At 37.7% G+C, this 15,512-nt stretch overlaps 1 protein-coding gene across 5 annotated transcripts in view; it reads left to right on the plus strand.

The window, feature by feature from the left end:
- akap10 (A kinase (PRKA) anchor protein 10) overlaps nucleotides 1-15,512 on the plus strand; it is a 32,225-nt gene that overhangs the window by 6,948 nt on the left and 9,765 nt on the right. For all 5 annotated transcript variants that reach the window (XM_048189649.1, XM_048189648.1, XM_048189650.1 and 2 more), the window contains exons 4-9: nucleotides 3,642-4,214; nucleotides 8,806-8,904; nucleotides 9,245-9,329; nucleotides 13,117-13,240; nucleotides 13,724-13,860; nucleotides 15,270-15,414. In XM_048189649.1, the coding sequence (XP_048045606.1) occupies nucleotides 3,642-4,214; nucleotides 8,806-8,904; nucleotides 9,245-9,329; nucleotides 13,117-13,240; nucleotides 13,724-13,860; nucleotides 15,270-15,414 (1,163 nt within the window). The remainder of the gene's footprint in view (nucleotides 1-3,641; nucleotides 4,215-8,805; nucleotides 8,905-9,244; nucleotides 9,330-13,116; nucleotides 13,241-13,723; nucleotides 13,861-15,269; nucleotides 15,415-15,512) is intronic.

The following is a 15,512-nucleotide window of genomic DNA, read 5'->3' on the forward strand; positions in this document are numbered from 1 at the left end:
TGTACATAACTGACAAGAAAAAAAATAAGAAGAAACAGTTTCAATGAAATCCATCAAATGTTAAGTGTCACACAGGGAATTCTGGGAGTATCAATTTATGCTTTTTCACTGTAATTTATAAGATGACTTGTATTTTTCACTTCCAAAAGCTGTACATTTAGCAGTATTTTACTGTAACTATTAGGGGAGTGACGAGATCTCGTGTCGAGGCGAAAACATCACATCTCGTGATGTTGCCATGACAGAGTGTAAGGATGATTAGGAAAGAATATGCCACTGCTTCGTTTACATTAAGCCTCCACTGTCGTTTTCCTTTGTATTTAAATAAAAAACATTTAATTAAGTTGGATAACGGTTGCCACCGCTCCATATTTACAGAGATACACGCGATCGCTGAAAGTGAAAGTAAACGCGAGCGCGCATTTAAACGCGCTTTCAATACCCCGCATTTTGAAAGCGGCTCCCTGATGAATGCAAATATCTTCCAATATGAAAGCTATTTTAGATTTTGCAGTGTAGTTGTAACCATCTCTTAGCTCTGTATCAAAGAAAAATTTGGTCTTATTTGCACTTTGAATATTGAGAGTGCGATTATGGTTGCACTTATTGTTAAGTGTTACCATAAAAAATGAATAACAGTTTTCTCTTAATCTTATTAAGCACAAACAATAAGGTTTCATTTGTTAACATTAGTTAATGCATTGTGAACTATCATGAACTAACAATGAATGACTATTTTTATTAACTAACATAAACAAAGATTAATAAATACTGTAGCAAATATATTGCTCATTGTTAGTTGATGTTGGTTAATTAATGTTAATAAATGAGACCTTATTGTAAAGTGTTACCATTTTTATTTATACTGTTTTTATTTCTATGATCAGTTTGTGGAAAGGAGTTCAGTTAGGAGGTCAAAAGTTGTAGAAGCTCATAAATCATGTACAGTAAGGTCTGAAGAGACTGAAATCATACAGAAGAGAAGTCAGTCAGTTGAGTTAGTGGCAAAACCTTTTACAGTATTGAGTATTGTTGTCTTTTACTGCATATGATAATTCATACTCAGAAAGTAGAACTGAAATGACATTTATTACAAGATGATTAGATAAAACATTTCAAATACACCTGCAGAATATTTTTTCTAGTCATGTATTTCGCCATTGAGGATTTATTAAAAATAGTGTGTAAAAATCTTGTCTCGTCTCGTGAACTCAATCTCGAGTCGCGTCTCGTCTCATCACACCCCTAAATACTATTGTCAATCAAAGCATTTTTTCAGGAGGCTAGCTTATTTTTCCAGTTGTTTTAAATGGGTTTTCTGCTTGTAAAATGTCAACAGATGACGACAAGCATAATAACAGAACAAAATAATTTAAAACAAGAGCCAGAGCAAATACTTTACATTGTCAACATTTTTATTTAGAAACAGTACAGAAACAAACTATATGTAAAATGAGATAATAACACTCCTGCAAATATTCCGTATTATAGCAAGCGAAGCGTCTCAACTTAAAAAAAATAAATAAATGCTGAGCTGCCGAAGCTAGGCACTTTCAGCAGAGCTAAAAACACTTGGGAGAAGTCAAACTTAGTAGTTGTAGTAGGTTTGGTTGTCATACTAATTGTAAAAGTCATCTTTAGTGATATCACCTGCTCTAGGATAGAATGTCTTGTCTTTTGTTACAGTGTCCTAACTCCTCCTTTACATAAAAAAGAAATGTAACATTGAAGCGTATGTGTTGACAAACCAGTGTTGCAAGGTGACTTTGGTTAAAGACAATGCCTCTAACGTCAAATCTTAACATTGCCTCCCACACAAAGAGGGTTAGTATTTTTCCGACTCAAGTATCCTTCTTTGCGTTCTAAAACTGGAGTCATTGTGTGGATCCCTGAGTTCATATCCCAGCCATCTTCTGCTGTCCTGTGGTGTTGAAAGAGGAAGGTGTGGCCTTCAAAGCATTCAAAGGAGCTCACAGCTCTATTATAAGATTTTTTGTGTGTTTATTTATGGAACAAACTCTGTGCCGCTGCTGTATAAGAAGAAATAGATGCCATGGGTTTGAATTGGAGGCATTAAAGTTGCTCTGCTAGTTAGGTGTTTGCTGTAGGCGTCACTATTACTGTCATTCATACTTCAGGGTATTTGAACAAACATTTAATTCTAAGTATTAAGATTAGACATGCACTGATTGAGACCAGAATATGGAGACTTGGGTGTGGGCTCTCTTTTGACTTGGACCACCTTAGCAACCATATAGAACACCCTAGCAATGCACTGCAATGCCCTGGGATCCTTTTGGGGGTTTTGTTGTTGTTTAGTGTTGTTTTTTTTAATTTTTTGGTTATTTTTATTTTTATATTGGTTATTTATTTTTGATTTATGCAGCCGAAATGTTCTAGCTAGAGCGGGAAAATTACCATCCAACACTTTCGTATTTCATAGCAAGGGATTTTTCAGCTGTTGACGATTGGATGGAGCAAAGGAATCAGTGTGGACCTCATCAAAACTCGTTAAATACAGCTACACCTGCCAGGACTTCATTTAGACACATACTGGATAAGAACATCTTGAACAAACCTGCCAGATCCCAACAAAAACAAAACATAAAAACAAACAAAATACAAACAAGTTCAAGATGCACCGAATCCATTAAAACTCATTTAATGTTTGCATAGTCTAATAAAGGAAAATAAACAAGTCACTACTTATGGAAATTTATTTCGGTGTATAATGTGAATTTTACCTTTTACTAGCCTGTTGCTTAGTTTATTATATTTAGTAGGCTGAAAACGTTCTGTAGAGTAAAAAGGCTACACTGTATTACTCGAACCTGGGCAAATTGAGTGCCAGTTACAGAGCCGGTCACAATTAACAATGCTTATTGATGATTTGAAACGATATCTTCCAACATAATGGCAAATAGGCTTTCCAATTAATGTTAAAGGATTAGTTCACTTTTTTTCTTTCTGATGAACACAATCGGAGTTATATTAATAAATAATCCTGACTTGGATGCCAAGCTTCATAACGAGACCAATGAGTATGAAGCTCAAGAAAGTGCATCCATCCATCATAAACGTACTCCACACGGCTCCAGGGGGTTAATAAAGGCCTTCTGAAGTGAAGCGATGCATTTGTAAAAAATGTATAGTTAGAAAAATATCCATATTTAACAAGTTATAAAGAAAAAAATCTAGCTTCCGCCAGACTGCCTTCCGTATCCAGCTTAGGAAGAAAGTGTAATGCCTCTAACAGTTCAAAACTCTTACACTACGTCCTACACCTTCCATATTCAATTTATGAAAAAAGCTTGGGGTAATTTCAATTTTAAAGTGAACTAATCCTTTAATCAATATTTACATTGTATAATAGTATGAAATTTACCTCTCACACTTGTGACCCACATTTTCCCGCGAAATCACATCTACTGTCCTGCAACAGAGCAATAACCAGGTGATCACCCCACTTACGACCTGAGTCCTTGATATAAAAATCAGTCTACAGTCTTTTATAGACAACCTAAGAAGTCTGGGAAGGTCTTGTTTTTCAAGCTTCATTACAAGCTGTTCACACTTTGGCAATAAAGCAGTTAATACATGGTTTGTTGCACTGGGGTTTAAAAAGTGTTTTTGCTTTTCAGGTCGTTCCAGTGTCAATTACCAGCTTCAAGAGACCCGCTCTCGGCTTTCTAAAACCGTAGACCAGATCCTGCGAGATAATGTGGCCATGCCCTACTTCATACAGTTTATGGAGACCCGCTCAGCTGAGCACCTGGTCCGCTTCTGGCTTGAGGCTGAGAGCTTTCGGTCCACCAGCTGGTCGAGGGTCAGAGCACACAGCCTCAACTCAGTCAAACACAGCACCTTGGCTGAGCCCGCGGCTGCTCTGGGATCTCCCGACTCGCCAGAGTCCCCGACCGACCCCAGCAGGCCCTCAGCTCTGGGCGAGGGACATGAAGAGGACCCCTTCCCTTCCCGGACTTCCTCCAGACCTCACACCCCTAGCCCTCAGGACACTAACTCTCATTCCGGGGCTCTGATAGGTCACCGGAACTCTGTTAGCTCAGAGGGTGCGGCCCGACCTGGGACTCCCCACCTGGAGCCCACCCTAAGATCAGAAACGCCCACCAGACAGCCCTCCTCCAGGACAGGCACTCCAGTTAAAGGCCAGCCTGCTGGTGGCCTCCGTGAGCTCTCTGACAAACTTATGAAAAGTGAGTACCAATGATGGCAATCTCATTGTATCTCAAGTATTTTAGATGTTTGTTGTGACATTCCTGCACTGAATCACTCTAGCTTTTTTTATTGAATAAGTGCTTGCTGAGGTCTCCTCATGTATTATTTTACACATATAGTTGGTCCACCTTGAGTAAAGCTCCGTTTCCACCGCAGGAACTTTCCCAGGAACTAGGGACTTTGGGGTGGTACTCTGTGTTCCAACCGCAGGAACCAGGGTCTAAATAAATTTCCGGGTAAAAATTCTCCCGTCAAAACTTCCCTGCTTGTGAGGTAGTACTTTTTCACAGTTCAGGAACTTTTGGGGTGGGACATGGGCGCTGAACATGCTGATTGGTTGAGTTCACGCAGCATTTTGATTGGTTGACTCCACGCAGCATTCTGTTGCGGTGCGTGCAGTAAGAGTAGTTTGTTATTCGAATTAACAATCGAGTTTAAAAAATACGACCGATGGACCTCAGGCTTTATAAAAGGGTAAGTTCACCCAAAAATGAAAATTATGTCATTAATGCCTCACCCTCATGTCGTTCCAAACCCGTAAGACCTCCGTTCATCTTCAGAACACAGTTTAAGATATTTTAGATTTAGTCGAGAGCTTTCTGTCCTCCATTTAAAATGTATGTATGGTATACTGTCTATGTCCTGAAAGGTAATAAAAACATCATCAAATTAGTCCATGTGACATCAGTGGGTTAGTTTGAAGTTTTTGAAGCCTCAAATACATTTTGGTCCAAAAATAACAAAAACTACGACTATATTCAGCATTGTATTCTCTTCCAGAATCCTTTCCATTGAATTGATTCCATTGAATTGATTCCATTGAATTGATTCCATTGAATTGATTCCATTGAATCCTTTCATCTGTCGGCGTTGGTAATGCACTTTTACGTCATTGTTTTTAGCGATTAGGACATCCGCGACATGCACACTTACGCACCATTTTTAAAAATATAGCAATACCAAAATACAAACAATGTAGAATAGCTTGAATACAGCGTGCGTCTCCCTCAGACTGTAAACGAAGCTCGGGCGCACCGGATAACACGTCAGCAGCGTCACTGCGGAGTCGTGAACCCGGATTGACAACAGACCCGGAAGAGAATACAATGTTGAATAAAGTCGTAGTTTTTGTTATTTTTGGACCAAAATGTATTTTCGATACTTCAAAAACTTGTAACTAACCCTCTGATGTCACATGGACTACTTTGATGATGTTTTTATTACCTTTCTGGACATGGACAGTATACCGTACAACATTTTCAATGGAGGGACAGAAAGCTCTCGGACTAAATCTAAAATATCTTAAACTGTGTTCCGAAGATGAACGGAGGTCTTACGGGTTTGGAACGACATGAGGGTGAGTCATTAATGACATAATTTTCATTTTTGGGTGCACTAACCCTTTAAGCTTACATGCGGAGGACGAAATCCAGCAGGAACTGGAAAGTTGTGCGCAGTCCTACGTCACCGGACTTATCTTCACGGTACTTTAGACCGCTGTGGCAGCGTAGACAGCAACAGGTCTGGGGGAAAAAGTTCCTGGGAAAAAAGTTTCTGGGACAAATTGTTTCCGAAATTGTAATTTCGGTGGAAACGAGGATTAAAGGCCCGTTCACACCCAAGGATGATAACTATAATGATAATGATAAAGATATAGTTCTAAAAATTGTTCTAAATATAAAAGAATAGAAATGATACAGAGAAGCAATATCTTTGTAATCACTTTCATAACTATTTTTTTCCAGGTGATGAATGATAAAAATAGTGACAGCCAATCAGAATCCAAAGCATTTAAAGCAGCAGACAACAAAACTGTAGCACATGCTTCGAATAAACAGAACAATATCATGCATTGGTGTGGATGCCTAATATAGTTATTGTTCTAGTTCTCTTTATAGTTATCGGTCTTGGTGTGATCGGGCCTTAAGAGAACATTCTGAGTTAAATGCTTCTCAAGCAGCATGTTCTGTGATATGCTGTTGATTACCATATACAGTAATTGACCCTTCCCTTAATTAAGAAAAGAAAAACATGTTTACAGTATTGCATTTACAATGTACAACAGTATTTTGAAGCTTGTATTTGTGTTAAAGCACTTTTAGGGCCTGTTTACACCTGGTATTAAGATGAGTTTTGATTGATCGGATCACAAGTGGACGACACTTAAAAGCAGCTGTTTGATCAGTAAAGGATCTAAATGACCTCTTTGGTAAATAAAAAAAGAAAAAAACACACACAACCTTAAAGTGCCCCATTATGCTGTTTTAAAAGTTCCTGATTTTGTTTAGGAGGTCTCCTACAAAAGGTTTACATGATCAAAGGTCAAAAAAACACTTTAATTTCAGTCTCTCTGAATTCCACCTTTCTGAGAGTTTCCTCTGCTCTGATTGGTCAGATGGCCCAGTCTGTTGTGATTGGTCTACCGCTTACAGCGCAAGTTGGAAACAAAATGCCAGTTACCATAACTGAACTTACTGAACTTGGTCCGGAGGCTTCCTAAAGCCCAGAGATTGTACACACTGTAAAGACAGTAATGATGGCGTCGATTTTACCATATCAATTTAAGCGCGAGTCCGATGATGAAACATTGGAAGAACTAGTTATTCAACCTGAACCTTCATCGCAAGGACGACTTGAGCAGGACCTTTCTCAGTGATACGCACGCATTATGAGATGTAGTTCCTCACCATCAGCATTAACATGTGTCCATCAACAAACCGATGTGTATATTTCTAATTTATTGCGGTGCACATGTGAGAACTGTATTATTAACCGTATCAATAACGGTGCATATGTTAGCATAGCATTGTAACGTTAAAGTTTGTAAACAAATCTTACTCCATCCTTTACCATTACTCAAAGTAGTAAGAACGACAGACAATCTGCATTACTGAAACAAGTTTAGGTAAAAGTGGGCCACAGCTGATTAGCAGAAGTATTTCAGTAAGACAGTAATAACGTGAGTTAGCCGGAGACCTACAAAATATAACACAAAACAACATATTTTCAACACTTGGTAAAAAATATATGCATCAATAAGTAATCATACATATAGGTTGTGATTCTCAGGAACAAGTTGGTCCAAATAAAGAGGGTACTGTCCTATCTTTAATGGCATTTTGTAAATCCCATTTAGATATCACGGAGATTTGAGAAGCAATCATGAAAATTTTATACTGCTGTTGTATTACTGTGGTAATTTTAACCACTGACTCTTCTCATCCTCATCCTTTGGAAGTGTTCACAAAGAGAATTTGCAGAACAGAAACAGCTACAGCGTTTGAGGGCAGATCAATTTGTTCTCGGGAGGACAACGTAAAGGGACATTAGGCAGATGTGTTACTTAGTGACGTGTAGCCGTCACGGAAGTGGGATTCGAATTTCTGATGGCTCGTTTAGGCTTCTTAGTCAATTCTTTGTTTTGAGAGACTATAACTTTATTGATCGTGCACTTCACAGGTCGTTTACATACACACTGCATGAAATGTAATATTCAAAAGAGCATAATAGGGGCACTTTAAAACGGCAGGGTTTGCCGTATTCATTAGTAATTTTGCAAAAACTGCACCTAAACTTCAGTTTAAACAGAGCATTCCTTAATATCCGTAGGAACGTTCTGTATTAAACTCCAATGAGTTTTTCATGGTTAGTGGCTTTTTACCATTACGACATATTCCTTTCGTATCAGACGATGACTTTTAATACCCATGCGGCATTGGTTTTATTGAGCAGGCTTGGTAAATGATCCCATTTAGCATCTTGGCAGTGGACTACAATGAACAGAAGTCAGGAGCTGAGTATTCATTAATGGCTAATACAACGAAGCTCCAGGCTGTAAAAGCGGTGAATGGAAAAAGTCAGTTGAGCCGAAAGACATCAAATCAGCTTAGAAGGGGAGTCAGATCCTATCAGCCCGTGGCTTCTGCACCGAGAGTATTCAGTGTCTTAAAAGGGAACACGTCTTTGTCCACTTCATTGCATTTTATAAGGATGACTCTGGCTTTTCTGAACACCTCATATGGATTTTATGAAAAGTGCTTCAACATTTAAACATGCTCTGATGATTCCTTATCATACAGACACCCATTAAACCCAAACATATTCAACATGGGCTTTAAAAACAGAGTCTTACTTCTCATAGCTGTTCGGCAACCATAAATATTATGTATATGTACGTATATGTGTGTGCGTATATATACGTATATGTGTATATATGCACAATGGTACAATTCAAACTTATATATACATGTAGAATATTATGTTTTTCTGGTGTCTCTGACAAACATGCTCTTCAGTATGAAATATGCCCATCCTGTATTTGAGTTTGATATCAATGTTTAACAAGATGTAGACGTAAGATTTGTCCCTAGGCTTTTTCTCTAACTGTGCCAGTCATTTGTTTGATTAATAGTGACACTTAAGAGCACATGAGGCTTTGATGAATAGCCTTGGTTGAAATGTGAATTATTATAGTTCTGTGAAGAGGGATGTTGAGGTGTTTTGCTGTGGATTGAGTCTGATATGTCCTTCATCTATACATTTTCAATTTCCACATATTTTTGTTTATAGGTATAGAGAGGGATGCCGTTAACATTTTCACCAAGTACATATCTCCAGATGCTGCTAGGCCTATTCCCATCACCGAACAGATACGCAACGACATTGTGGGTAAGAGAGTTTCCTTATCACAGGGACCTCTGTGTTTAATGATTGCTTAAGAAATACTCCAATGTTTGTTTTCTGTGTTTGGTCAAGATAATTATATTTATATACTGTGTGGTTATTAAATGAGAACCTGGTTTTATAGATTCGTCCTCTGATGCTTGTTATAATTACATAAGTTATTTTAGTTTAAGCACATTTTGAGGATATGCAACGTAAAAATGACTCTCCTTGATTGGCTGGATTGGAACGGCTTTGCTCTTTAGGATGTGAGAGCACTTAAACATTTTTAAAAAGGGTTTCTGTTAGGATAGTGTAGATCTAACAGTTTTTTTTCTTTTGTCAGCAAAAATCTGTGGTGAGGACGGACAGGTGGACCCAAATTGCTTTGTCATTGCACAATCTGTTGTGTTCTCCATCATTGATCAACAGTAAGTAATTTCACTCTCCGTGTCCTGTCCTTGACAATAGCCATGTTCCCACCTAAATAACCTGGTACAATTTGTTCCAGTAAATTTTTTTTTGTTTTTTCTGTTGCTGCCTGCTTTTCCATCTGTCTAAAGTAGCATGAAGATTAGTCCGGTGACGTAGGACTGCACGTGACTTTCCAGTTCCCACTGGTTTTTGTCCTGCGCATACAAGCTTAATAAAGCCCGAACCTTGTCGTCGGTCCGTTGGTCGTATTTTTTTAAACTTCATTGTTGATTTGAATAGCAAACAACTCTTACTGCATGCACCGCAACAGACTTTTAAAAATGGTGGTTGAAAGAAAATGCTGCATGGAGTCAACCAATCAAAATGTTGCGTGAACTCCACCAATCATCATGTTCAGCGTCCAAGTCCCACCCCCGAAAGTTCCTGAACTTTGAAAAAGTACTACCTCGTGAGCAGGGACTTTCTGAGGGGGACATTTTTACCCGGAACTCCATTTAGATCCTGGTTCCTGCGTTCAAAACACACTGAATACCACCCCGAAGTCTCTAGCTCTTGGGGAAAGTTCCTGGGGTGAAAATGCGGCTAATTATTGCTCTTGTATCTGTAGAAGTGTACATTTATCAGTTTTTATTCTTTACATGCAAGTGTACTCAAGAGACTATGTAAGCATGCGAACAGACATCTTTGGCCATTCATGAGCACTGAGCGTTTTTTAAGACTCAGTGTTATTTTAGCTTTAAAAAATGTCTCTCGACATATATCTAGTTCAGTCATGAAACTCTAGATGGCACAGGCTGGTCCTTTACATGCAACTGGATAGCAGTCACATAATTGAATACAAGCTGATTAGCCTCTGCTGATTCTGCAGCCAATGAAATTACTTGTTCATCCTTTAAATAGTCTGGTTGCAGCGTTTCCTGTAAGCTAGTCCTGCAGCACGCTATCAGAGTTCCTCTGAAACGCTCCACCTCCCCCAGCTCCCCAGGATTAATGTTTATTCATGCAGCAGCAGCATATCTTATATGTTCACAGCAGCATGTCTGTGTATATGTTGGCAGTAGCAAGTCCATACTAGGGACTAGTGTTGTCACGATACCAAAATTTTGACTTCGATACGATACCCAACTTAAATATCACGATACTGATACTTAAACGATACTATGGCAAAAACCTAAAACAGCAGGAAAAGTAAATAAATAACATATGACAGAACTTCTTTCTTCACCAGTGTACAGGCTGATAATTCTGGATTTGAGCTTCATTGCCATGAAGTCAGAGTTAGATTTAATATAATTTGTTATAATGTTTATTATTTTCATGCTCAATAAAATTGTAAATTATTTGCTGTTACGCTTTTTTGCTTTTTTTTTTTATACATTTAGGTGTTTTTGACAGTAAGATTATTGTAAAAATTATATTACTGTAAATAATTAAAGCAATGTTATTAAAGCATAAATTGGTTTAAAATAACTGTATATACCCTTCACATATTTATATATTTTTTAATTAATTTTATTTTTGCAACCAGATATCACTTATTAAACTAAGACTCGATAATACACCTATTTGCGGAGTTCTGCTTGCACGAGTAAAATATATAAATAACACTCATTTAATGTTTGAGAGCATAAACATAATGCTGGTATCACACTCACCTGTCGCTCTTTAAATTCTTTGTACAAATCGGGACGTTTGACGGCAAGATGCTTTTGACTCCCTTCGCTTGCATTATTTTGTAACATCTTTGCAGACGGGCTTTGTGGTATCCGTGGGCTTGCCCTGGCTGTCGGCAATGTAAGCAAAATAATGCCATATTTCGCTTCGTGCATCTGCTTTCTCAACTATTTGTGGACGGTCTGCAAGAGCACCTGTATTTGCAACCATACCTCTCGTTTCGTCACCATAAAAGCCATTGCGCAGTTGAGAGGAATAAACACGCACTCAATGTGAAGCAGCGCGCTGCACGCACACTGCCCCCTGCTGTCGCACTTTAGGAAATACAGCTGGCACTCAAAGTACCGGTACTAATAAAATGAAGAACCGGACCGTTTTTAAAAGCAGGGTATCGCGATACCTTTCTAGTACCGGTATATCGTGTAACACTACTAGGGACTTTAAGCAACAGCTGCTTATGGAACAGCAACGGCGACCAATTAACTTCTGTAGCCAAAGAACTTAAAATCACTAAGCAACAATAAAGAGGTGGTGTAATGGACCATTTGACAAAGTACAAAAAATGCCATTAAAAAAAAATGCTTTAAAGAGCAAACTTTTAATGCTTTTGGAATTAAATAATGATACACAGATACATTTAAAATGCGACATAACCATAAAACATAACTTATATAATCTGTCACGTATTAACGACTACGGCAAATCAGCTACTCTAACGTATTAGACAATTACAGTAGAAGGTCTCAAAGTAGCAGTTAAAGTCGCGTATGCGCCATAAAATGCCAGAACACTGTTGCCGTTCCATCAGCAGCTGTCGCTTAAAGCTGCAGTCCGTAACGTTTTTTGGTTAAAAATGATCCAAAACCAATTTTTGAGCAAGTACATAACCAGCCAATGTTCAAAACTATCTCCTTACCTTAGCCCGATTCACCAAAGCCCGGTAAGCTTGTAATCACGTTTTCTAATTCGGTGGTACTGGTGGGTTTCTGCGGGAAATTCAAGCATGCAGCCATTTGTCTTTGTGCCATTATGTCACCTCTTTTTACATAAAGGAGTCCCAGCTAGTAGGCTGTATGGCATGTGAGGATGCTGCAGGTGATGGATCATTTATAGCCTTTTCTCACAGCAGCTGGAATAATTCAACTAATTTTGATGGCGGATTGAATGGTATGACAAATTGAAATTACAGAAATTGAAATCTACAGGTAATGATAATAAACACTAAATACACAGACACGCAATGCTGATGTTGTTAACATTAACAATTTGAGAACAAAGTATAACAATAATAATAATTTGCACAGTTTGATGTGATAAGAGCTAAGTGATCGTTAGATGTAATCACCATTGGTCGCGTGATTCTATTGTAATGATTTTCCCTCAGTTGGTCAGAACAAAAGTGGCAGACATGTTACTTACTTGTTCAGATGACTTTTTTCAGTGAAAAATTCTTATTTTCGTCATACTTCCAAGATGTAGAATCTGTGATTCCGAAGTACAGTGTCCACCGGTGCGGTGACTGACAGCCACACATTCTCCTCAAAACATTAGATTCATCTGCGCAGAGGAGCCGTGCCGACGCACAACACACGTAAAGATAATTCCGCAAATAACTGCAATTGCTGGTTTCAAACAGAGATGGCGACAAAGAGACCGCAACAGCAGCAACAGCGTGTGTAGATCTAGTCTTCCAAGACCAAATGCGTTGTCAAATCCATTAACGCGCTAAAACTATTCAAATTTGTGATGATTGAAATATATTTTATTTGTTCTCCTTCTGGCTGTTTTTGTTAGGTGTAGAGCTGGGGTTGTGCTGCCTCCAGAAAATAAGCTTTGCATGGAGGTGGTACTTTGAGTTTTAATTGCTTCTTATGAAATGTATTTACAGGTCAGGGGGCTTGAATTGCTATTTTGCCTTAATTTTTATGCTAATGTATTCCATTTTTATCTTGTTGCTATTTTTATAATTAATCATATAAAATTGACATATTAAATTGACAGGCCTAATCTTATGAATGATGTGGCTCTCTATTTATTTGAAATGTATTTATTTATGGAGCCATTTTTCTTTCTGTAATTACATGGAAATGTCTGGCATCTGTTTCACAGGCACTTTAGCGAGTTCTTGCGCAGCCATTATTTCTGTAAGTACCAGATCGAGGTGCTGACCAGTGGCTCGGTGTTCCTGGCGGACATCCTTTTCTGCGAGTCAGCCCTCTTCTACTTCTCTGAGGTGAGGATGCTTACTCATGACTGACCAACAGGCATCTACCTCTGAGCGTGTTTAAAGGAATTTTAAATATTGTTGTCCCATAGACTTACAGCTTAACTTGTATTTAGCAATAACATTTCTGTATTTCATTCCTATATGCATTTAATATATATATAGATGTTGAATGATGTACTTTTTAAATGTGCTTTAAATTTGGATTTAAGTGTTTTATGAGTCCAGATATGAGGTGTCCTGTTAGAACAGACTCTCAAGTTGAATTTATGCATAGAGCTGTATAAGCACAGGAAATATGCTGAGCTCGACAATCTGCCCAAAACCTGTTTTTAAAAGGCAGAATTCACCAAAAGTGCAAGTGTGCGTAAAACTTGATGGATTTCTGATCCAAGTACATTTGAAGTGCCAAGGGATTATAAAGTGGGATTGAAACCAAATTAAAAGTGCTTGCGTGTGTGTGTGTGTGTGTGTGTGTGTGTGTCAATATAGTACATGGAGAAGGAGGATGCAATGAATGTGCTGCAGTTCTGGCTGGCTGCAGAAAACTTTCAAGATCAGTTGGCTGCCAAGAAAGGCCAGTATGACGGACAGGAAGCCCAGAATGATGCCATGATCCTCTATGACAAGTATGTCCTATCTCAAATTCAGTATAATCTCTGTTTTGGCACATTATTTCAGTCTAGTTTTAGGAACGGATCAGGATGGTCAACTAATCATCTAGCCGTCAAATTATCATATCATTAGTGAATTGAGTTGTGAATATTTTTAAACATTATTTTTTTTTTTTTTTTTTTTTTAATTGGTGGTACTATAATTAGGATACATTTATAGACTTTAGACAACTTCTCAAAATTCTTTCACTTTAAAGTAAAACTTGGAGATAAATAAAAAAATAAAATTGGTCTCAATGTTTAAAATATAACTATAATGACCTAAAATGACCCCTTCATTCTGTTCTGTTCAGCTGTTTTTATAAATTTTTTATTCAACAACATGTCTCACACTACCATTCAAATTTAGGGTTGGTAATATTTTTAAAAGTTTTTTTTTTTTTTTTTTTTTTAAGTCTCTTCTCACCAAGGTGCATTTATGTGATCAAAAATACAGTAAAAACAGTAATATTGTGAAATATTATTACAATTTAATACAACTGTTTTCTATTTTAATATATTTTTAAAATGTAATTTATTCATGTGATGGCAAAGCTGAATTTTCAGCATCACAGTGTCACATGATTTTTCGGGACCCATTTGCACATCATGATTTTGCCAAGTATGACATGTTCCTGGATCAACATATTTTGTTTTTTAATCAAACATATCCCTACCCCTAAACCTAACCCTACACTTATTAAGGTATCCTCAAAATCAGAGGGGAATGATGGGTGAATAACACTGATGTAGAAGCACCTGACCTTGATTCTAAGCCTAAACTTGACATAAACTGTAAATTTGTCCCTCAAATATAATTGATTGATTGGAATGTTGTTTCAGGAACAACAAAGATGGAATATTTTACACTTGGTGAAATCAGGTTCTGCAAATCATTCCAATATGCTGATTTGATGCTCAAGAAACACTTCTTATTGTTGTCAATGTTCAAAACAGTTGTGCTGCTTTATATTTTTGTGGAAACTTGTTATATTTTCACAGTATTCTTTGATAAATAGGTTAGAAACAACAGCATTTATTTGAAACAATTTTTTGCAACAAGTCTTTATTGTCACTTTTGATCAGTTTAATTCATCCTTGTTGAATAAATGTATTTCTTTCTTTTTTTTTTTTTTTTTTTTTTTTAAATCTTCCTGACCCCAAAATTATGAATGCCTAGTGTATGTTAGCATCCTTTAGCAAACATGTCTAATTGGTTTGTGGTAGACATTATAAATCAGCATTTTTATGCATAAGATTCCTTATGACCAACTAATCATTCAGGCAACCCACAGACCTTATCCTTATCTTGTCTAGGAAGTGTCAACAGCAGAACCATTACTCTAGGTAGACAGAAGACATGACAGTTCATATGCTCTGCTTAGGTATTTTTCACTCCAAGCCACAAATCCATTGGGTTTTGGTGACTCTGTACGGATGGAGATCGAATCCAATATCTGTCGAGAAGGAGGACCTCTCCCAGACTGCTTCAACACTCCACTAAGACAGGCCTGGACCACCATGGAGAAGGTGGGTTATGTCACCTCAACACTTTAGTGTGCAAGAGATGATAAATGTGGTAGCTTTGTGTTAAGATGGAAAATCCTACTGAAGTTTTCTTGTTTTCT

Source organism: Megalobrama amblycephala, linkage group LG4 (assembly GCF_018812025.1).
Source record: "Megalobrama amblycephala isolate DHTTF-2021 linkage group LG4, ASM1881202v1, whole genome shotgun sequence".
NCBI classification, from domain to species: Eukaryota; Metazoa; Chordata; class Actinopteri; order Cypriniformes; family Xenocyprididae; genus Megalobrama; species Megalobrama amblycephala.